Genomic DNA, 22,612 nt, shown 5'->3' on the forward strand with positions numbered 1-22,612 from the left:
ATTAATCCCTGCAAGGCTGGTTAACTTTTGAATATCTTTCGGCGATCGCGAAATCTACCTTTCAATTCGAAGGTACCTATTACTTAAATTTTGTTAGTTTTAACAAAGTCTCTTTGTATCAGTTGAAGTCACCTCATCCCTCCATACTTTACCAGAAACACCTCCCTGCTTGTCTGGAATTAAACCTTCAAAAAGAGTAAGTTTTGAAAAAGTTTTTTTGTATTCGATTTCAGACTGATGATTTCTTTTAAAGCATCCCATCCCTTGAAGAAATAAAATATCGATTTAGATTTTCCAGAATCTTATCAATAAGGCTCCATCTGGTCTGGTCTAGTCTTTGAAAGCTTTTTTGCACAAAACAATAAAAGAAATGGGCGAGGCAAAATAAGAAATTAGTCATACGATAGATTCTATCTAAATGATTTCTTAAGGAACTCTAGGAGGAAGGGGGGTGAGAGAGAACAATTTTGTTCATGAATAAGAGACTTTGATTTACTGTCTTATCCATCTTATTATAGTTTTTAATCTTTATTACTTCGTAGTCTTAATAATAAGGGCATCCTTTACTTATTTTAATGTCCTATTCCATCCACTTTTTTCATATTGATCAAAATATAGTGATAAGGCTAAAGGATAATAAAACGGACAGAGAAAAAACGGGTTCCTATTAGACTAAGCCTTGTGTCCACTCCGGATAATTTTCAACGGATCGGTTTGGATCGGAATATTTTGGAAAACCGATCCGGACAGTTTTGCAATATCCACTTCAAACTTTCTGAACCAGATTCTTTCTGTTTACAATATTTATACAAAGAAAATTTAATCAATTTAATCTTCTACAGATGTTCTATTGTTTGAAATCAATAGAACCGTTTCGATCCGGCACGGATCGCAAAAAAAGTTGAAAAAATCCAACTTTTTTTCTATCCGTTTGGACCAAAAACACGTGAACATTCGAACCGTTCACGTGAAACAAATATGAAGCAAATGTGTTGAAGATAATCCCCAGAACAATAGAAACCGTTCCGAACCGTACCGATCCGTTTAAAATTATCCGGAGTGGACACATGGCTTTAGACTGTTGTAGTTCTATAGTATTTAAAGTCCTTCATCAGACAATACAATTATTTGAGGTTGAAGTCTATCTACCGTCTTTGAAAAACCATTATCAGCTCCTGACTACTTTCGATCGATGAGTATTTTAGTATGTATCTATGTGGAAGGTTTTGCAAACTATAATGAAGTTACTTTATATTTAACTGGAGTTTGATAAAGCAGAAGATTGTTGGAATCATACTAAATCATGGGCCCCGGCGAGCCATTTTGAGTGAGGGGGCCAAAATTTTGGAAGAAAATTTTTCACTTTTTAGACCCTCAAAACACATTAAAACGATATCTAGTTTGGGAGAATAATAGTTTTTGTGGTTTGATTTGGTCTCAAACTAGCTTAAAACAGTAACTCTTTATAACGTATGACATGGTCTACCAAAAAGTGGGGGGGGGGGCATGGACCCCCGGCCCCCCCCCCCGTTGACGGGGCCCATGTAAATAGACACCAATCAACGCTCGATTAAGCTCGAGCTAAGATCAACTTGAAAGGGGATTGTGTTTGAATTTATATGTTTTATGCCCGTTTGGTGCTTTGATTTCTTGAACTTAGGGAGTGGTCGTTTTGACGCCTAATAAATTTTGTTTATCAATCTCAGGACTTGTTTGCTTTCAAAATAATTTTGTTATTTTATGTCTCGATATGGGTTTATTTTAGGTATCATTAGGTTACCTTATTACGTTACCTTATTACATGAATATTACTAGTCATTTTATTAACACGAATTGAAAAATTTGGTGTTAAGAAAAACCCTTTTAATTAAAACCAGCCGCTGTTTCCTTGAAAAAGCAGAAAAATTCAAATTCAGATCGTGCAAATTTCAAGGCTGTTAAATACTTGCCTAGTAATATTTGTGTAATAAGGCTATGTAGACGTACGTTTATCTTTGGTAGATTCTAAGTACTCAAGTACTACATTATCGATTTGAGGGCCCAAGCTTGGAGTAAATGGAACACCCCTATTCCTACCCCTACCTCTCTCACCATGGGCCGATTGTGGCATATCATCCTCAAATCCTTTCATGCAATAAGTTCGTATTTTCTAATGATATCACTATGCAATTAAATCTTCATTAGAACTTCTATTGACACCATAATTAAATGTCATGATTTCTCTATTAATCGATTGAGGGCTCGCCTCCTTGTTATTTTAATTCAAGTGGTATTAAGTTCTTTACATGATTTGATAACACGATGGTACTTTCAATCTCATCTTTCCTACTTGCTTTTAAAGATGGTCTGACTTTTCTGGATCAGCTCCTAATCTAGTCTCGTCTAGTCTAGCTAGATGGGCAGGTTCCTTTCATTGGACTAATTTTTTTCTAAAGTTGGGCTGTGTCAATTTGCAATCGGTTGACATTTATTGAAACTTGCAGTTTCGTCTTTTCTTGTATTTTCTGGAAAAGTGGTCTGGGTTTGCTAGAATAGTTTATAGACGGAACCGGCTTCTGTGTCAATTTGAAAGTATTTGAGAGGCTTCAAAAATGTCTAATAGAGATAGTTATCGCTTAAATTGTCATCGCGAAGTAATTTAGTTTGCATGATCAAACTCTTCAGAACTTATAATCGATCGATTCCTGTCACTATTTTGATCTGCGTCTGGCATGTGCTATTGCACAACATGAGAATGGCATCCCAAGCGTTGTTCTAAACTTTGTTCTTATTTTTTGACATTTTGTGAGCCTTATTGTTCTTATGAAAGTGTTCTAATAAATAAAAAGAGAATGAATATCTTTAAATTTCAAATTATTTCTCTCCTTTGTTTAAATCTTAATCGAAATTCTTTCTTATCCAAACATTTGTTATGACTATTAGATGCCAAACTATCAAACATATGACTACCTCTATAATCTTACGAAAATAGTGTTCCACGCGCATGGACTTGCCTTGCAAACATTTACAGTTATAACGCTGCAGTTTGCATTATTTTGTTGTATTAGTCTCCTTTTACATTGAGAGAAAAATATTTTTCTTTCTAATTTTCATCTTAATCGATGGATAGATGTTTTAGACAATTATTTACTGTTCAAAGATATACATTTTGACAGTGATTGCCTCCTTTTTTAGTTTACTCTTGAAAGGTATTTGTTTGCAATGGTCTTATATTGGCAAAGATTGTTTTCTTCTCGAAATATATGTTCCTCAAGGTATCGTTTTGATCAGTTCGTCATCAACATTAGATACATGAATTAGTTGAATCGACTGGTTTTGGTCAGGTCAATACATCCTCCTTTGAGGATTTTGTATTGAATAGTTTGATTTTATCTCGTAGTGAAGAACAATACTCATTACTTCTTACAAATGGATTCGTTGCTTAAGTTTGCTCCCTTGTTTAGTTTCTTCAGTCAGACTTCAGCTGGTCGACGTGTTCCTGGTACACTCTTTATACTCATGACGATATCCACCATTACAATATCTTCTAATCGCGGACCCAACAGCTGGTTTTACTTCACTTACAATCAATCAGCTGCTGGGTCTATAGTGTGATGTCGAAGACATTGCAGTGATGCATATCATTAATCACCATCAGACCAAACTAGTACTGGGAAATGACAGAAATATCGGTTTGACATATACTTTACTATCAAAATGTCTCCATATTGCTTGAAAGTCACTTAAGAGGCTTTCATTTTTTTTAATTCCAGCTCGATAACCACAAAATAAACTCTACACAAATCTGTTACCATGTAAACAGACCTTTAACTGTTAGTTTAGTTGGTTAATATTGTCAAAACCGCTAAGAATTTCTCTCTAATTTTTTTTATTCAAGGCTTATTAACTTTGACTCTTATTTTGTGGTTACGCTGGAATCAAAATAGATTTTTTTCTCTTGATGAAATTTCAATATTACTGGCTTATTATATTATTGGTGTATTGCACCGTTTCAAATATTTTATCTTGTTAGTTTCGAAAGGGATTTTAACTTCTTAGAGTATTTAAAGGCTCGGTAAAAGTGAAGATTGGGATATTTTTGTAACATTGGACAGGAACAGTCAACTTTGTGATTTTACGATTTACCTTACTTTCATTTTATGTTGCTTTTATTGGAATGACGCTACTTTCATTTTGACGCTACTTTCATACTTTTTACAGCAGGCGACTACGGAAAGTGAGCTCGAGTTCTTTGATAGAGAATAAGGAACAAAGCAACAATTACAATCTCCCATAAGCTCTTCTTCCATACCTTTTCCTTCAATAGGAAGTTTATGGTATGTTCTGTTTTAGCGACGGAGGATTGCTGAAACGATTCGGAATTTCCCGTGCTAGAAGCGCTGATTTGTACCGCTGTCTTCAATCAGTTGTGGAAAAACTAATAACCTCCAACATCGAAAATGCATGATACTAAATAAAATCAAACACTTGTATGCAGGACTTTTCTAGTTTCATTGAGAACGAATTTTGTAGACACGGGCTTGTTTAGCTTATCGAAGAATTATGCAAAAGAAGAAAGCTGTTAACATGTTATAGAGTACACTCGTTATGTATTCGAGGTTTCATTCTCATGTTTTCAATGGTGTTTAGTAAGATTTAGCGTCCAGATTTGCATTGACTTAGTGTATATCACGCAAATTCGTTTTGTTTGTGACTTGCTTTTCTTTTCGTTTGAGAGTTTATTATATTTAGCCTGTGGCTTGGTTTTGATTTGGCACAAGATTTCGTTGGGTGGTCCAATGTCGGTTTATTGATAACTTAATGGCCGTGTATGGCCGTAGTATCTCTCTAATATCTCTCATTGATAATATCCTTTCATTCACTACCGCGAAGACACTCCGTTACACTTTCATATGGCTCCATTAAGCTTTTCCATCGGGTAGGAATAACGTCGTATACGTAATCGGCCAATAGTGGGCTTTCATATCGAAACAATACGGAACTGTAACAGCGTGTGAGCATTATGGTCTATAAGTTTCCCCATTTAGTTTGCGTTTCAAAGCCAAGTTTTGATTCATTCAACTCATTACTGTATACAACTTGTGAAATTAAAAGAGTGAATGAGTAAACACAAACTTCTATGGGAACCCTATGATTGTCACTTCACTAAAGTGTAGTAAGCATTTTAACTAATATTTGGCAACGATTATGTCTTGAGAATTTCAACGCAATTTGGCAAACAACCCTTTATGACCTTGATTTCAGTTTCCATAAGACTTTACTTCGGCCTTGCATTTCTAAGAAAGCGAACCTATCAAGAGCTTGATTTTAACTTATAAGTGCCGTATTTTAAGTGGTTTTAGAGATATGCTTTTTACCCACCCTTAAAAAGTATCAACTTCTTGAATATTCCATATTCTTCAATAAAAGACAAATAACAACAACCCTTTTACCCCTCTTCTGCTCCCATCAACCAATCTATTCAGTTTGAATTATCATAATACTAAGAGCTCCGTTCTAAAGATTGAAAATCTTTACTAGAGACATGTGTGTAGTATAACGTCTGCTTGTTAAAATGACCTCGTATTTTTGTTGTTTCTAAAACTTTCTATATATCCGATTTTTATTTAGCCGGTCATTTTATTTAAACCCAATTGGATTAGTGCAAGTAAACAAGCGTAAACAAAAACATGAAAAATGGAACGAGCTAGCTTTGCTGTAATTTGATTCCCGTCCCTGATTATGTAAACACAAAGTCTACAAATTCTTGGACCTTTAAATATGTTGTCATGTGCTTTATATGTGTAGTGTATATTTGTATATTAAGTAAGATTTTTTGTTTTGTTAAGAAAACATTACATCAAGAAAGTAGCCTGAGAAATTTACTAAGGCAACGTGGGCAATGTCTTCTGAGTATGTTTTCAGCACATGGTTTATGGGTGCTAGCTGTTTGATAGTTTCGATTATGTTTTTGATTATGGTTTGCTAATGATATTTATTGGTCAGCTGATCGTATTTGACAAATGCTGAAATTTTGGTGTAATCAAGGGGCGCTGTTCTTTCATTATCTTTGTATGGTAAATTGAGTTAGCTCGGGAGTTATGTAGTTGAAGAACTTTTCGGATAAGACTCATAAAAGTGACGTACAGGTTCTTGAAGGTGAATTCAAGGAACATGGCTAAACCGAAAAGCTTAACTTTGATAAAGCAGACTTTTAAAGGAGTTTTGTTGTATTGCTAAATCAGCCACACGTGCATTTTTGTACAAGCTTTTCATCGGTTACTCATCGAATCCACTACAAAGGCAATAATGCATTAAAACTTGACCTCAATTTTGCAATTTTCTTCTCATTGCTACAATTTCCACTGTGTCTCATTTTTTATCATAACTCATAGTGAAGGTCACGCGAGAAAAGTATGGTTGAAAAGAAATACATTATACACCACACTCACATTGGAATGTCTATAAAGCTTATTTTGAATTAAGAGAATATAGGTGGTTTTAAAACAAAATGTATAAGTCAGATAAAGTTTGGTGACTTTGACATTTTATTCGTTATCATCATTGAAAATCTGATAGATCGATTCTGGCATTGTCTTTTGTCTCTTTGTAAAGGATGTCAATTTTTTCAAGACTCACGGGAACAGCTTTGTCTTTGATATTGCAGTTCAACTAACCTCAAATTCTACTTGACTTTAACATAGTGTGCAATGCAGTATATAATTCAGTCGGATAGAGAAACTTGCAATACAACTATCAACTTTTAAATTGTAAGGAGACTTGGATCGATTTTACCAGGAGGTCGTTGTATTGACATCCTTACAGACATAAAAGTTTTGATGTTATTTACTGCAAATTTATTACTTAACTCCATAAATCTGACCGCGCGCTGCCAAGGTTTTATTGGTGTACTCAAATGCACTCATACATGTAAATAGGCTTGTCTCTATGATTTTTTTTTCTGTGGTAAAAAACTTATGCAGGTGTATCAATTCTCATACCGCAAGAAGACCGGGTTCTAGTTTGCCAGGGCTGATCGATGTATTTGTCAACTGGGAAATTTTGGTTTTGCTCTTATTTTCAGGCTTTGCAATTTTATTGGCCTGCTTATTTTATCAATTAGTTTATTAACTTAAATGGGATACTCATTTTTTTAGAACCCGGAGATTACTCTTACTTTCAGGATTTCAATGCTGTTGACATGTTTATTCTATCAATTAGTTTATTAACTTAAATTGTGGCTGAAAATCAACATTTTCTTAGTTATTTATGTAATCCGAGGCTCAGGATTGTTCTTACAAAATTATTCTTAGTTTTTGTCCAAAATCTCGCCTCGTGTTCTTATGAAATTGTTTTAATAAAAAAGCGTTTGTTACCGTGCGGTTGTGGTGTTCTGTGTTTTATTCAGATTACGTCGATTTTACAATTGAGACAGCTATCAATTGTATGATCTGGGAAATTAGATTTGGAGTTTACAATTAAAAATAACAAAATACATTAGAGAAGAGAAACCTATGTATATGAATTTCATATCATTTTTATATTATTACATTATGTTTTATGAAGTATTTATCACAGCTTGTCTGACCCGTTCATTAAGCCTCGTTTCTATGTATTGTTGGATGATGTTATAAGAGTGAACAGATTATCATTCTACTCATACCAACGCGATGACAATTCTTAAAACTTATTTTCGTGAACTTGTTTTTATAAGAACTTTCTCTATTAAATATAAATTTTTTGTGCCTAGACTGAAAACCGTATTAAAACTTTCATTATATTGCTGTTACTTCTTTTAGTATCATAATACGGTCGGGTACAACGGTAGAATATTAAAAACTTTTGATAAGGTCTCCGTTTTCTCGAGCTAAAATTTTCATTAATTTTTAACCCTATGATTTTTGCCTGAGACCGTCTTATTTGTCCGAAAATCACACCAAAGTGTCGGAAAAAAAATTGGAAACATAGTAATTTCGATTCCCCTACCCCTTAGCTTTCCAAAAATGTATAACAAGTGCTTCTAACAAAACAGTCGAGCGATTTTACAAAATTCCCTCTACTATTACCTCAAGTCTCAAAAGTTATAAAAACAAATAACTTCTCTTAGAAATTTGGAGGGGCTTTGCATATCTCAAATTTAGTCTGAAGCTCCCAATAAGAGGCTTTTTATGTTCATTGCAAACTTGAATATAAACATGAATTAGTCAAAGCCCCTAAAAGGTCTAAGTCAATAAGAATTGACCTTTAAAATATTTAACCAGACCTTCTAAACGAAATTAGAGAAAGAAACTGCAAAAGACTGCTTGTTCAAACAGCTGCCATGTTTTCTAAGCAAATGTCTTGTTTTAAAAACTGTTCCATTTTTCTTCATTATTTTCACTACATTTTTCAAGTCAGGTTTTGACTTTCTGTTTTTCTTTTATGAGGATGACTTTTACAGTGAACTTTGATTTGCTTTCATAGGCACATTCCATATGTAAGAAGTCATCATTTTTAGTGTCATCAATAAAAATTGAAAGTTTTCAGTGATGTGAAAAAATTCAAAATTCATATCTTCCATTAGTGGCTCCATCACCAGTATTTTTTTCTTTAAGATATTTTTAATCCAATTATTCGAGGAATGTGTTCTGCTCTGTTCTAGGAAACAACCTGCATTTAAAGTCATTTTGAGTACTGTGATGGTTTTTATTATAAGAATCGTAAAAGTTAGATTAAATAAGCTTCAATGGAATTGGGCATAATGGTGGGATAGTGTACTATTATTGCATCTATTTTAAATTTTTTTGGATTATGGATATTGTTCAACATTGTTCTAATATGAAATGTTCTAATAGTTGATTTACTCAGCATTATTTATGTGCTTGGTTCATCTTTACTAGCAGGCATTTCCACATGTCCTTTTCAAGTACAGGGTTGACTTGACATATTTATGTGTTTTAGAAAGAAAAAAATCTATTTAGCAGACTTTTGTCACTTTCTGTCTTTCCCTGATTGAGACAGAGGCCTTGATAGTAAAACGGTAATGCAATCTAGCCTTGAGATTATGATGTGTAAAGTATGTAGTGAGTGAAAGAGAGAGAAATGGAGAGAGCTAGAAAGCTAGAAAATGGATCTTTTATAAAGAAGCCTGAATAACACAACGATATATTAGTGGTTAACTTATTTTGTAAAGGTTCTCTCGCTATCTCTATTCTATCGTATCTCTTGTTCGCGATATTTTTTATGAAAATTTGTTCACTTGACAATAAGTGTTATCTCTCAAAATACGTAATGTATGTGTGTGTGTGTGTTGTACTGATAGGTTTTTCTTGAACGGTTGTTCGCTCAATCAGTCAGTTTGAAACACAGCTTGTCTACTCTCTCATATTATTGTAGTGGAATGCTGTTTGGTTTTTCTGTTCATTTTATGGCGATTCTCGTAAAAGTTTCTTTGAATTCCAGACTCTCTCTAATTCGATTTTCAGGGAGGGGGTGGTGGGTTTTCATTGAATAAGGGAGCGTTTTGAATAGTAGAGCATCGTTGATGAGAGTTTTTATTGACGATAACTTTCAATATTATCGAATAATGGAACATATTGAATAGTACAACGTCGAATTAGAGAGAATCAGCTATAGTATTTTCTCATTATTTCCGTCCCAGTCTCTTTCGCAGCACGACAGGTAACAGGGGACAAGTATTAAACCATACTAATTACTTTCAGCTTATCTCATTCTTGCCTTTTATTGAACTACACTGCTACACACGCCATTTTGATTTTTTTTAAATACAGAGCTTTTAGCTATTAATTCCTATTTCGTGTTATTAGATGTTTGAGAGTGAATAGAGAAGGGCTTTTGATGGAAGTTGATATTTTCATATGAGTCAAAGCTGTACATACTACTTATTGACTATTTTAGTGTTTCAAGTTTTGTTCTTTTCGGGATAAGAGTTTGGATTATTGCTTTGTCAAATATATGATAGTTAAATCAGGATATTATAGTCTACCTATTTCCCGCTGTTACTGTCGGTTACTGGAATATAATCAATTGTGTTCCCTCGAAGTCTCAATCGAAAATGTTTTGAAAGTAGGAAGGTTCTAGAAACTGTTCTATAGCTGAGTCAGCTTCCCCTTGTATAACTTGATAAAGCAGTATTGATCTGGAATGTTTGATAGTATGGCCATATTATTTTTGATCCTCTGTCTTTTCATTATAAGAACCGCTAGTTTGACTTTCCTGTGCAACCATTATTTAGGACTGTGTCTCTGGTAATGGGTAATTCAGCTTGATTGTCCTTTAACTACTCTATGAACATATTTATCTTAGTCCCTTGTAAACTTTTAAATGTTGATTATCTGTCGTCCGTGGTTTTCATCTTCTACAAAGAAGAAAGCATTCTTATAAAATTATTTTTGTATTAAAGGTATCCAGGTGTAAATATTATACAGGCTTGGTGGAAGCGGGGAGGCTGGGGAGCCTACCTACTTTTGAGCAAATGAGATTTTTTTCTTATTCCTAACGAATTTTATATCCATTTTGAGCCTCCAGCCTCCCCATTTTAACGGTTGTTCCACCGGGTTTGTTATAGTGCTAGTACACCTAGCTATGATAAAGTAATGACCGGAGTTGACGTCTCCTCCCATAGCCATTGCATTTTGACCTGAAAGTGATTGAGTGAGTCATGCCTCAAAAGGGTAGCTGTTAAAGTTAAAGCTGTTAAATTTGTTCTCAATGATTGATTTTCTCAGAAAATACGCCTATGTCCTTCTCATTTTTAGGGTTCGTTTATAAATCTGGGAGTATTCTCTCTGTGGTTTCTCAGTCTAAATCTGCTCATGATAATTTTTCCTCTAAAATGGGGTAAACCTTTTTTATATCTACATCCATCTACTTGCAAAAATTATCTCCATAGTAAATTTTCTACAAAAGAAATGAGGGAAAGGAATTTCTCCATAGTAAAACCTTGTTGAGAGAACTGGAATTTCTCTGAGAAAATTCTTTACTAGATTGACGTTAATTGCCTTTTGAATGTCCCATTGAGTTGTTAAGACTAACTTGCTTAAAAATCTGAATCGGACAATAGAGGCTCAAAAACGAATGTTAAGGAGAAAATCCTTTATAGGAGAAAAAAAAATCAGTTCAAAGTCATTAAAATAGATGGAATTAAGAAGTCCAAAACAAAAAAGTGGTTTTTTGTTTTTACTGATAGCTCCTTATAATGACACTGAAACCCTATCAGATATTATGTTGCTCGTCCCAGGGTTTTAAACAAAAGACTTGCTTTATCAATAAATGTTCACCTAGCTGAGAGCCTTTCCTGGGTCCTGTTTTAGCATCTATTATATAGAAAAAGGCTTTATCGTCTATAAATCATAAAGCCACTTCTTAACAAAAAGATTTTTTTTCTTACTTTTAAAACCCCTTCTTTTCTATTTTTCTATAATGTTCTAATTTATTATTTTCATATCAAAAATGTATTAAAGGTGGCATATTTATTCTTGCAAAGGTAATGCTATAGAAAAGTCCTTTTATCTTTATACACACACAGCTTTTTCTTTTAGTAGTATAGTAATAGAAAAATACCTCAAAAATGTATGATATTTTTTTCTCTCTCTCTCTTAGCGTTTTAAGTTGAGTATAGTTTCCAGTTGAGTTGGTCTGTTCTAGATCAATTTTAGTTTTTTAAAGAGACAGAGTTATCGTGGAAATAATAAGAGGTATTTCTACAGATTATAATTTTAGAATGTTGAGCTAATTTTTGTTTTTACTTTTAAAGAAAATAGCTTTGCACTCTTTCTTTAGTTAGAATCAGAAGTTTTGTGTTGAGTCTCAAATTTGTTCAAATTATGTATTCCTAGGACAAAATTGAGGCATTTTAAGCTCTATATCTGATTTTTACTACTTTTACCCTTAACTTGTTTGAAATTCAGTAATCACAAGCTGAGCATTCATTCTTATTTTTTTCTTCGATTTTGAGTCTCCTTGATAGTTCTTATAAAAAAAGGGTATATTAAAAGGTTTGGACTAGATCATAACATTTTTCTTGAATATCTTTTAAATTGTTTTGCTTGGTATCAATTTCATCGAATACAGCTTGTATTGAGAAATTGTCTCTGAAACACTCTACTAATACAGTATCTACGCTTTTTATCTTGATAGTGTTGGATAAAGAAGAAAAGACTGGCTACGTTCGACTTTAGTTTAGCTTCAGTCAATAGTATCGGCTATACGTTTAGTCAACGGGTGGATTGAATATATTGCTACTTTAGCAGATTTCTTTGGCTGTCATCAACCGCATTCTGTTATTAGTATTTTTCTTGTAGACATCTAACATGTATAAAAGGCAATTTAGGATCAGTGAAGATTAATTATAGAGGGCCAGGAAGGGCGTTGCCTTTTGTATTAAAAAGATGCATTATTAAATACATATCAGATCTATGGAGGGGTATATTATTCTTAAGAGGGTGCTAATGATTGAAAACTGATACCCAAGTGCAAAACGTTTTCATTTTAAAGTGTACACTCCTTTTTATAAGGACGAGTAATCTTTTTTAAGAAGTTTCGAGAATTTGCTGTTGTTAATATTTTCACTTTATGCCTGATCTTTTTTTGCTTTTACTTGGACCCTAAATTTACTTAACTGGTTATTGTAGTTTCATCTACAGAATTATTCTTAGATTGACTTATTTCATTTTATATTTATGGGCGTGATTTCTCTTATAAAATTATTCTAATAAAAAAAATACATAAAAAGAAGGGGATGAGATGTGCCCAGCCACTCTATCAATTTGCTGATTTTTCTTGGTAGAGCATATGGTATGGTATATCTTCTGTGTTAAGGAAGAGGATTGTCATCACAAGGCTTTTATCCTATCCCTACCTTTTTCAGAAGTAAAATATTATTTTCAACAGTTTTCAAAATAAAATTAAGTCTAGTAGGAAGCTATCAGAAAAACGGAAACAGATCTCAGATAAACCATAAGGTCATTCTAGCCTAAAGACTTTTAACTCTAATTTTGTGTATATTAGTTTCTTAAAACATTAAGGAAATGTCTGACTAGTCTGACAGTCTATACTATAGACCTAGCATAACCACAGAGAGAGTGTTTTGTTAAGTAAATATGTTTGAGATATATGTTGGAAAAAATTAGGAATAGCCTTGTTTATGTTGGTTAAACACATTTCCCTTATTAGTGATCGAGATTCTAGGGGAGATCTTTTTTCTCCCTTTTTCTAAAAATTGTTCTTGTCCTGGCTTTCGTTACTTCTCAAAATATCAACAGATTTTTGACCTGTTTTTAAGATTTGCTCTTTTTCTCGTTTTATTTCCTCGTTTTGGTGTTGTTTTTAATGGAGCAATTTGACCTCTGTAACCCGAGGTCAAGAGTTAATAGACTGGATGAACCAACTTAGTCTGATCTTATATGAATTTAAACTTTTATCTTTCCATATCGTGATTTGCGACAGTGTATTTGGTCTGCTGGTTCAGTATTCATTCTGACCCCGATGGTTAATTTATTTTTTATTTTTTTTTGCTCGTTTTTATCGGGTTTTTGTCAAACGCAATTCGATTCAAGACCAAAATTCGATTTGTTCGATAGATGACCGTCGATTATGGGGGATGCTATCGGTGTACGTTTATGTAATCAGCAAAACCTAAATTTTGCGATCATACTTGATTGATCGATTGAATTTGATTAAATTGGCCTTCTCGATTCCATTAATATTTCCGTTCGATTTTCAGCGTGTGGTATGATCAGCTAAAATTTCAATAGAGGCATAATGGTTATAATACAAAATACTGTTTTTCTATCAGCTTTGGTTAGACTGGAAGTAATGAATTAGAATTTTACGGTAACTTGCATGTTGTAACGGTCTCGTACATGAATTAAAATATTTAAATGAAAAACAAGAATGAAAAGTCTTTTTGAAATCGCATTTCTTAAATGCATTTAAAAATCAAAACCCATCCAGCTTAGTACTTAGGAAATCACACCATCGGCGACTCATTTAAAGCTTATCTTCAAAGCGGAAACGCTGCTAGTTGAGATATAGCCTCGCCGTCGTGTGGTGCTGACCTAAGAGCTGACACCATTCATATTTTCTTAAAATGTAATCAAAATATCAGGGTTTTAATTGTCATTTTAAACTGCGATCACTAATTAGACGTTATAATTTTTGTCGTAATTTGTATAATATGATGCAAGCATAATATTACGCGATAATGTAATATGTACAATAAGCGACAGTGATTAGCGTTATTAAATTACACAACAAAATGATTTTGATTCACTTCTTAAGCACTTCACTTAGCTCCTGATTAAGTTCCTTCCAATTTTCATAGACCTCCCTATTGCACACCTATAATGAAGTCCCGATTGATAATTAAGTTTCACGATAGTCGTTTGTTATGAGTTTAACCCCTCATTACATAATTTTATTAGCTATATAATCTTGCATGATGCCCATCTTTGAGATTAAAGTCTTGTGATTATCAAAATTTCTCTAGTGACAGTCTTGAAGGGGTAAACTCAAATTCTATAAACAGGGGAGGGGTAACAGGGGTTTCCATCAGTAGAGAGATATCGATGTTTTACGCTGAAAATTCTTGTCATGGAGTCTACGACAAGTAAGGTCAAAGTGTTTGTATATCCTAAGCACATTTTTAACAAAATCTACTTTTTCTACACGAAAGTCAACTTTCACATTGAAAATGTCGTATCAAAAATCAAAAAAAAATATTGTGTTACGAGTGATAAAATAACAATTTGAACGCGGAATTTCCGGGCAGAAAATATAACATTATTTCATAACGTTGTAATGAGTGATTGAAAATTTTGTAATTAGATGCTCCCGTTAATACTTTACTATTCCATTCTCAGTTGAATAGCTGTGTTTCTTTACATTCGCTCTAAGTCGATTGGATTTTATGCCCAGTGAAAAAGTGCCTTTTCCCTTTAATCCAAGTTCATATGTAATATCGGATATCGCCGTTTTGAAGATTTAGTCATAATTCTTTATTCCGTAATTAAAAACTCTGACAGGAATAAAGGTCTTTAGTTTAGTGGGAGGTATTTCGAGGCTCGGGTTTCTTAGCGGAAGGGGTGTAAACTACCGTGTAGCAGTGCCGTAGTAAGGGGGGCTATGCCCCAATAATTTTTTCAAAAATGGTTATTTTGAAAAATGAAAAGTTTTTCTTGTTTTTTCTTGAAAACTTTTTGTTTTGAGTGCATTTTCAAGCAATCTAGAGCTTAAATTTTCAAAATTTCCCCCCTCGGGCCAAACCATGGTTCGCCCTCGCGGTGTCACTAAACTTCAGCCCCCCCCCCCCAATAAGAAAATGCTTCCTACGGCACTGGTGTAAAGAATATAAATGTCAGGCTTAAGTTTTTGTCAAGTTCTTAAGTTCTTTGATGTCTTTCAATATAACAATGTCAAATAATAGGTCTCCAAGAAGTTCATTGCTTGAAGATTGATGTTGATAATTATCTGATCTGTATGATTTTCCTTAACTTTTCAGAGAGGCTTGAAAAGCTAGCTACACAATTATTTTTTGGGGTTTGTAGTTGATTAAAACTGTTTGAATTTTCTCGTTTACAGCACAGAAATGTTAGAATAAACACTACAACAATTACTGATGCTGAGTCGATTGTGATGATGGAACATCCACAACAAACACCCCAACCCACTCAGCCCACACAACAACAAGCACCTTTACAACAATCCTTTCCGACTGAGTACCATCATAATGGGACGATACTGGCTAAACTGACACAGATGCTTGATCAACAGCAACGAACCCCGGATGTCAACTTCAAAGGTACTACCAACCTTAAAACACCCACAGTCTTTTCTAGATCGAATTCTTAACGGACCTTTTTTATATCCTATTATTGACTCCTTTGATTTATAGTCAGTACGCCTTGACCACCAACGGGAATTTTCATTTCATTAAATGTGTGATAAGGAAAGTGGTTGTCTTCTGGTACAGGGAATTTGATACTAGCGCCCAATAAAATTTTATCATGGCAAAGTCAACTAGCAGTGCATTGAAAAATCATATTATATTGAGATTACCAAGTGTTTTAATGTGGTTTATGTTTTTAGTTTTTCTTTCATCTTCAATGAAATGGCCCTAAACGTTCTCTTGAGTCGACCCTAATAAGTTGTCCCTTGTGATTGGCATTTGAATTTTGATGTACCGGCTTCCAATGCTTGATTCATTGTGCAATTTCTCTATACCACATTCTGCGTAGGATGTCCTCGTTCTTGTCTTCGCGCGAATGATGCAATCCTTAGGAAACGGAAATGTATGGATTTTCCACCAGGAACAAATTAACACAGAATGGCGTTTAAATTTAAAACATTGAAAAACTACTAAAACCAACTCATTTAGAGCATTTTAAACATGCTTTAATTTTCCGGTTTTTCGCCAATTCTCAACTTCAGTTGAGCTACAATCTGACAATGTCTGTCTGTGTGTGTGTCTGTCTGTCTGTCACAAAAACTTTAGGGCAGCCTGGAGACTTTAAAAATGCTTGGATTTGGCTGAAATTTGGCACACTTGTTCCTTGGGTGAATATCTGGGGGTGTTTTTTTTCATTTTTTTTTAATTTTGATTTTTAGGGCCTCGGGACGAGTTTTTCGTCAAAACGAGGCTAAAACTTTGGGGCAGCCTGGAGACTTCAAAAATGCTTGGATTTGGCTGAAATTTGGCACACTTGCTCCTTGGGTGAATATCTGGGGGTGTTTTTTTCATTTTTTAAAAATTTGGATTTTTGGGGCCTGGGGACGAGTTTTTCGCCAAAACGAGGCTAAAACTTTGGGGCAGCCTGGAGACTTCAAAAATGGTCGGATTTGGCTGAAATTTGGCACACTTTTCCTTGGGTGAATATCTGGGGTGTTTTTTTTCATTTTTTAAAAATTTGGATTTTTGGGGCCTGGGGACGAGTTTTTCGCCAAAACGAGGCTAAAACTTTGGGGCAGCCTGGAGACTTCAAAAATGGTCGGATTTGGCTGAAATTTGGCACACTTGTTCCTTGGGTGAATATCTGGGGGTGTTTTTTTCATTTTTTAAAAAATTTGATTTTTGGTTGCCTGGGGACGAGCTTTTCGCCAAAACGAGGCTACAACTTTAGAGCAGCCTACAGGCCTCAAAAATGGTCGGATTTGGCTGAAATTTGGCACACTTCTTCATTGCGTGAATATCTGGGGGTCTACAATTGGGCCTATGAATAACTTGAAGACACTGAAGTTGAGCCCAGTGCGTTGCGCACGTTCGACTATATTTATAGGGTTTCCTATTCGACACATCATCTCATAATTCGGCTGAATTTCTTTTCATTAAGGCGTTTGTTCTTGCCAATCTGATTGAAATGTTTTTAACTATTTTGACGAACAAATTGTGCATTTTTATTTTTCGACAATCGAATTAATGTTTTTGTCACGTTCATTTTCTTCTTCTATCGATACCTGCTGTGCAGCAAATTATTATCAATGGCATTTAATTTATGTATTCTGATGTATTATCTGTTTGTTTTTGTTTTCGTTCGGTCAACTTCTTGAAATTCAAGCTATCTCATATTCGGCTTTTTCCTATCATAAACATAAAACCCCAGCTCTAATTTTGCTTTGTCATCGCGTACAAGTTTCATTCTAAACAAAATTCCCCTACATCCTTATTTAAGAAAGTCCAACATCATAGTCTGTCGCCATTTCAATCTTCTCTATATATTCTACACTTCTTTTTCCTGAATAAAAAATTATATCATTTTTTAGAAATTCTGCTACGTAATAATGTATGAGAAGTAACTTATGGAAGTTGCACCTTACCGTGTTTTACCGTTAGCCTCTGTTATTAAACCTCCCTCCGTAGGATGTCTTTAAACGGCTAGTTATAATACATGTAGCAAGAAGTCTTTTCTATGTCTCTTTGTTATCATTTTCTTGTTTTTGTCGTAGACAACCGAGTTAATTTTGTATCAGTTTTGTCGTGAATTTGAATGTACTAGCTTAAGTGTTGACGGTGGTTTTTGAATGTCTGGGTAATGGTTTTTCTGCTTATTTTGATTTCATCCAATGTCGAATTCAAAGTTCTTATAAAGAAACTTTATCTTTTAGAAGGTTTTTGTATAACTTACTTTTCTAACGACTGCTTTCGAAAAGTGACGGTATGGCGTGTATAGGATTGAAGCGGCGTTCTATCTCTAGGAAGTACCAGAGATTATTAGCAAGAGATTGTGTAAAGGAAAACCAAAAGGTTGCTTGCTCTTATTGTTGATGTTATGATTTTCCATTCAAAATGGCGGACGTGATTCTATTCCTTTACTGTCCCCGCTCGCTCGCCGCTTATATATTTTGATGATGATTACGCGCAACTTTATAACTTGTTATAGTGGATAGAGCGGAGTTGTAGTGTATAATATAATTGAGCTGATTATTCATTCGAAAACAATTAAAGGATAGACAATTAGTAATTGTTAAAGAAATGTTGTTGTTAAGAGAATCGTCGTCATTTAGTTTCAGATTTGAAAGGGTTGTTAATGCTACTTTGTTAATGATCGATGAAGCACATGTGTGCTTTGATTGATGATTTTCGGAGATGCATCATTGACGGCGATGCTAGTGTCTACTCATGTTTCGATGCTTATTTTTTAACTTTTTGCTTTTATATGCATCAGTGATATTTATCATTGGTTTGTGAGTTGTGGAGTTTCTGGATATTCTTTGACATGTTTGCTCTTCTGTAAGAGTGTTAGGCCTAAATTTACCCTCCCTCCAACGTGTTAATTATCATCTTGAATAAGCATTTTTTATTAAATATCGTATTCTATTTCTCGTTCACAGAAAACCTATCACAGAATTTTACAAGTGCTGAACTGTTAGCTTTGAAACAACAAGCCATACAACAACAACAGCATCAACAAAGGTTCAGTGGCGGTGGAAATTTTCATCCAAATCAACAGCCTCAACCTCAAATTCCTTTAAAGAAGGGTAGAGATCGTATTGCATCAGCTGATTATATATATGGTAACGGTGGTCGCATCCCATTGGCCAAGAAAACAATGACACCCGCTCCACACAGCCGCAGTGTTTCCACAAGTGATTTTTACGACTTGCAGAAAGAGGACGACCCGACCGAAAAACACATCAATAAAAATATTTTGATTGAACCGATGACGTCATCTTCCACCTTCCTACAACCTACTCCGCCCCGCTCGAGGTCACCCTCACCCTCAGTTTCGGATGGTGATAGTGGATATTCGTCGAAACAAATGTCGCCTGTTTCACTGGTAAGTTTGTTGTAACCTTATATAATGTTCATGAATAATGAACATACTTCGATACAGTGAAGTATCCATAAGTCGAACAAAACGGGGAGCACCAATTTGTTCTAGTTAAGAAAATCTCGAAATAATGAGTAAGGTTTATGAGGCATTGTTAATTGAATGGACCAGAAAACTTGTTCAAGTTCAGGAGATATTCGAGTTAAAGAGTTCAGCTCATACAGTTTCTGTAAGTTCAGTGACCTATGCTTATTGAATGAACTTGTTATTTTACGTTATGAAATAAGTTTTCCCCTAAAAAGGGGGAATTTCTGATGTTTTCTCTACTCAATCATCCCCTTTAAAAACCATACGAGTCTTTAAATGCGCTGGGGCTTAGACTTTTAACAGTGATTCTGGACGCCCTCTATGTCAAGGTTAATGAGAGACTTATGTATGTTGTCTTCAAGTGAAGAGTTTTAAAACTTGTCTGTTTAACACTCGATAACCTTGGATTATGTTTTAACGTTGTTTTGCTACAAGAAGTTTTATAACTCATTATATACATCTTTGTGACGGAGTTGAAAAGTTGAAAGTGTTAAGAGCGTAGCGGTAAAAAGCTGTTATTTTCTGCTAGTTGACAGACAAAATTTGTGTTACTGCTAATCTTTTATGATGTATGCTGTATGTAGAAGCATAGTTTGTTTCACTAAGACAGAAATCGGAATTTACCAAGACTTGATAGACGACAACGGTAGTTTCAATCAAACTCGGTATCAATCTTGACAAAATTTCACAATAGATTTACTGCCCTTTTATTCGGTTGGCTCGATTTTTTTCTTCTTATGAAAATACGACAGGCAGACAGCATATATGTTTTGATTTTTCCCCTTTTGAAAGAAAATGACGGTTTTTAATCTGACGGATTTATGGTTTACGGATGGATTGTAGAAAGTTAACCCCACCTTTCTATCGCAACTTCTTTGTCGTTAAGTCAAGGCATTTGTCTCCATTATCATCTTTTACAAAGATAATTAATGATTTTTTGATGCCTTTTGATCAATCAGAAAAAAATATATTACCAACATTTTGTATAATGTTATAATGTAATTATGCCTCGACTCCCTCTGTTTCACTTTTGTGTTTTACCACCGTCATATCATTTTCATTTCTAATTAAATTTGGTTCTAAATAAATTGAATAAATGTGTTAACAGAATTCACTGTGTAATCACTAATGAGCTCAGTACATGAGACCATTTTGTTAGTCATTTAGAAATGTTCTGTGTCATTATAATGCTCAGGAAAATTTTCAGTGTTGCTGACAGGAGTTGGTTTAAAGGTCTTTGAGATAGAGTGGCTCTATGGATAGTATAAGATATATATCATTTGGGAGCATCTTAGTCGATAAATATACGGTGTATGTACCCTTATGGAACATACATTTCACAGTAATTTTTCTGTCAAATTAATATTTTTTTAATGTAAATAAGGGGCTCATTATGAAAGACTTCCCGTAAGCATGATGACCCAGGAAATGAAATGTAATCGCACTCATTTCATTAAAATATGTATGACCAGAAAAACTTTTTACTCACTGTTGAAAGATTTGGCTAAATACTCTTTTCCTGGAATGGAAAGCTGATGGCGTTTTTTTTTTTGGATGTAATGATCTTCTATAATTATCTCAAGAAACTTGGTTGAAATTAAGAAACGTTAGTTTTAGGGAGTCCAACAAATATATTTTTTATCTCATGTGTGCATATCAAGGTTTTAAGTATGGTAGGGTTAAAGAGCAATAATTTGACTCGTGGATGTATGAAAGGCAGTGTTGGTTCAATCTTTATTTTTTGTTGACAAAGCATTTAGTCAGACTGTAGCATTGATAATGTGGTATTGATGAATATTGATGTAGACTACAGAGTGATATATTTATTTTCAAACTGGCTGAATCCGTTGTGAAGGAAATCATTGTCTTTCTTAATGAGAAATAGAATCCACAAATTTGATAAAGCATGCCACACAACCACGCATAACACACTGGTTACCAATTTATTTCACATACTGCACTTCGTGCCGTAATTACTCTCTCGTGTTCCTGGTTTAGGAGAACTCATTATCTTTTGTCAATGATTCTTCCTCTCTGTTCTTTTATTAGAGATCCTGCTTGCTTGCTTGGTTGCTTTCCTGCTACTCTGCTTTTTTAACGACATCACTATTCGCACCAGCTGAATTTTCATTTTAGAATAATGATTAAGAAATTTAAGAAAGAAAGGTTCTCCAAGTAAGCTTTGGTATTGGTCAGTTTTCCTGAGTTAGTATTGTAAAGAACACCTAAAATAAAGCAATATTCTTTCCAACTATTTGTCAGTCTGACAGATAATATCTAGAAGAAGATACCTGGCAGATGTGACATCTTTATAGATTTTTTTTTCAAGATTCTTAAACTTCATTTGGTAGGTCGCACAACTAACCTGTCATAAATCATTTTTTATCAGTATGATATAAACGAAAAATGTACAACAGACATGTAAAATGATTTCTGTTGCCAGCCCTCTAATTCACTTTTTACTGATTAATCTCATCAACTTAATGAGAAAATGAGCATCTTTAATTTAATACTAGTCCTTCTTTATACTTTACATCAAGCCTTCAATCAAAAAAATTGTTCTTGTAATAGCTAATTACCTCTTGAATGATGAACAGATCAAGGACAAACTTAGTACTTTTTTTCATATCTGTGATTTTTAGACGGTTTATGCATCATTTTTGATAATGCCTTAGCCTTAGCCATTAATGGATGTGGAAATTTCATTCATCTTGGCATGACCGCGTTCATTTTAACGATCATAAAATCAACAATTACTGAGTAATGTCTGTATTCAAGACTTAAACCACTGAATCAAAATTTCTGTACTTCCTTGCTATGACTATTTTGCAATATCAAAGCTACTAGTCGCTTAGTTTACTGATCAACGACCAGTATTTGTATAATATACGTCGATTTATGGTTACTTAGGTCGTATCTTAATGTTCAACATTTGGTTGAGCTAAGCTGACAGTATAAGTCATAACAAAACGTCTTATTTAATAATGAATTTTGAACTCAATGTTGTTAAGAAAGTAAGAAAGTTTTTGCAGCCCTTCTAATTCATTGAAAATACTGTTCTGGGTGTTTTTTGTCAAGTTTCATGTCCAACGATTGTGTATATGTGCGATTTTCTCATGAAACAGTATTTGATGCTTTGGATGTTTTAGATGTTTTACTGGAAATTCATTAGCCTTAGTTTGCAACCAGTTGTTGTTTAGTGTTTTATAAGGCTAGTAAGCGCTAGGCGATAGAATTCAGTTTTAGAATAACGACTATATTAAAAGGTTTTTTATAAGAAA

General features: G+C 34.1%; 1 protein-coding gene across 2 annotated transcripts in view; it reads left to right on the plus strand.

The window, feature by feature from the left end:
* LOC136811586 (cytoplasmic polyadenylation element-binding protein-like) overlaps nt 1-22,612 on the plus strand; it is a 35,768-nt gene that overhangs the window by 5,037 nt on the left and 8,119 nt on the right. For both annotated transcript variants that reach the window (XM_067068214.1, XM_067068215.1), the window contains 2 exons: nt 15,559-15,778; nt 18,805-19,250. In XM_067068214.1, the coding sequence (XP_066924315.1) occupies nt 15,559-15,778; nt 18,805-19,250 (666 nt within the window). The remainder of the gene's footprint in view (nt 1-15,558; nt 15,779-18,804; nt 19,251-22,612) is intronic.

This window comes from Clytia hemisphaerica, unplaced genomic scaffold, assembly GCF_902728285.1.
Source record: "Clytia hemisphaerica strain Z4C2 unplaced genomic scaffold, Clytia hemisphaerica genome assembly, whole genome shotgun sequence".
NCBI lineage: Eukaryota > Metazoa > Cnidaria > Hydrozoa > Leptothecata > Clytiidae > Clytia > Clytia hemisphaerica.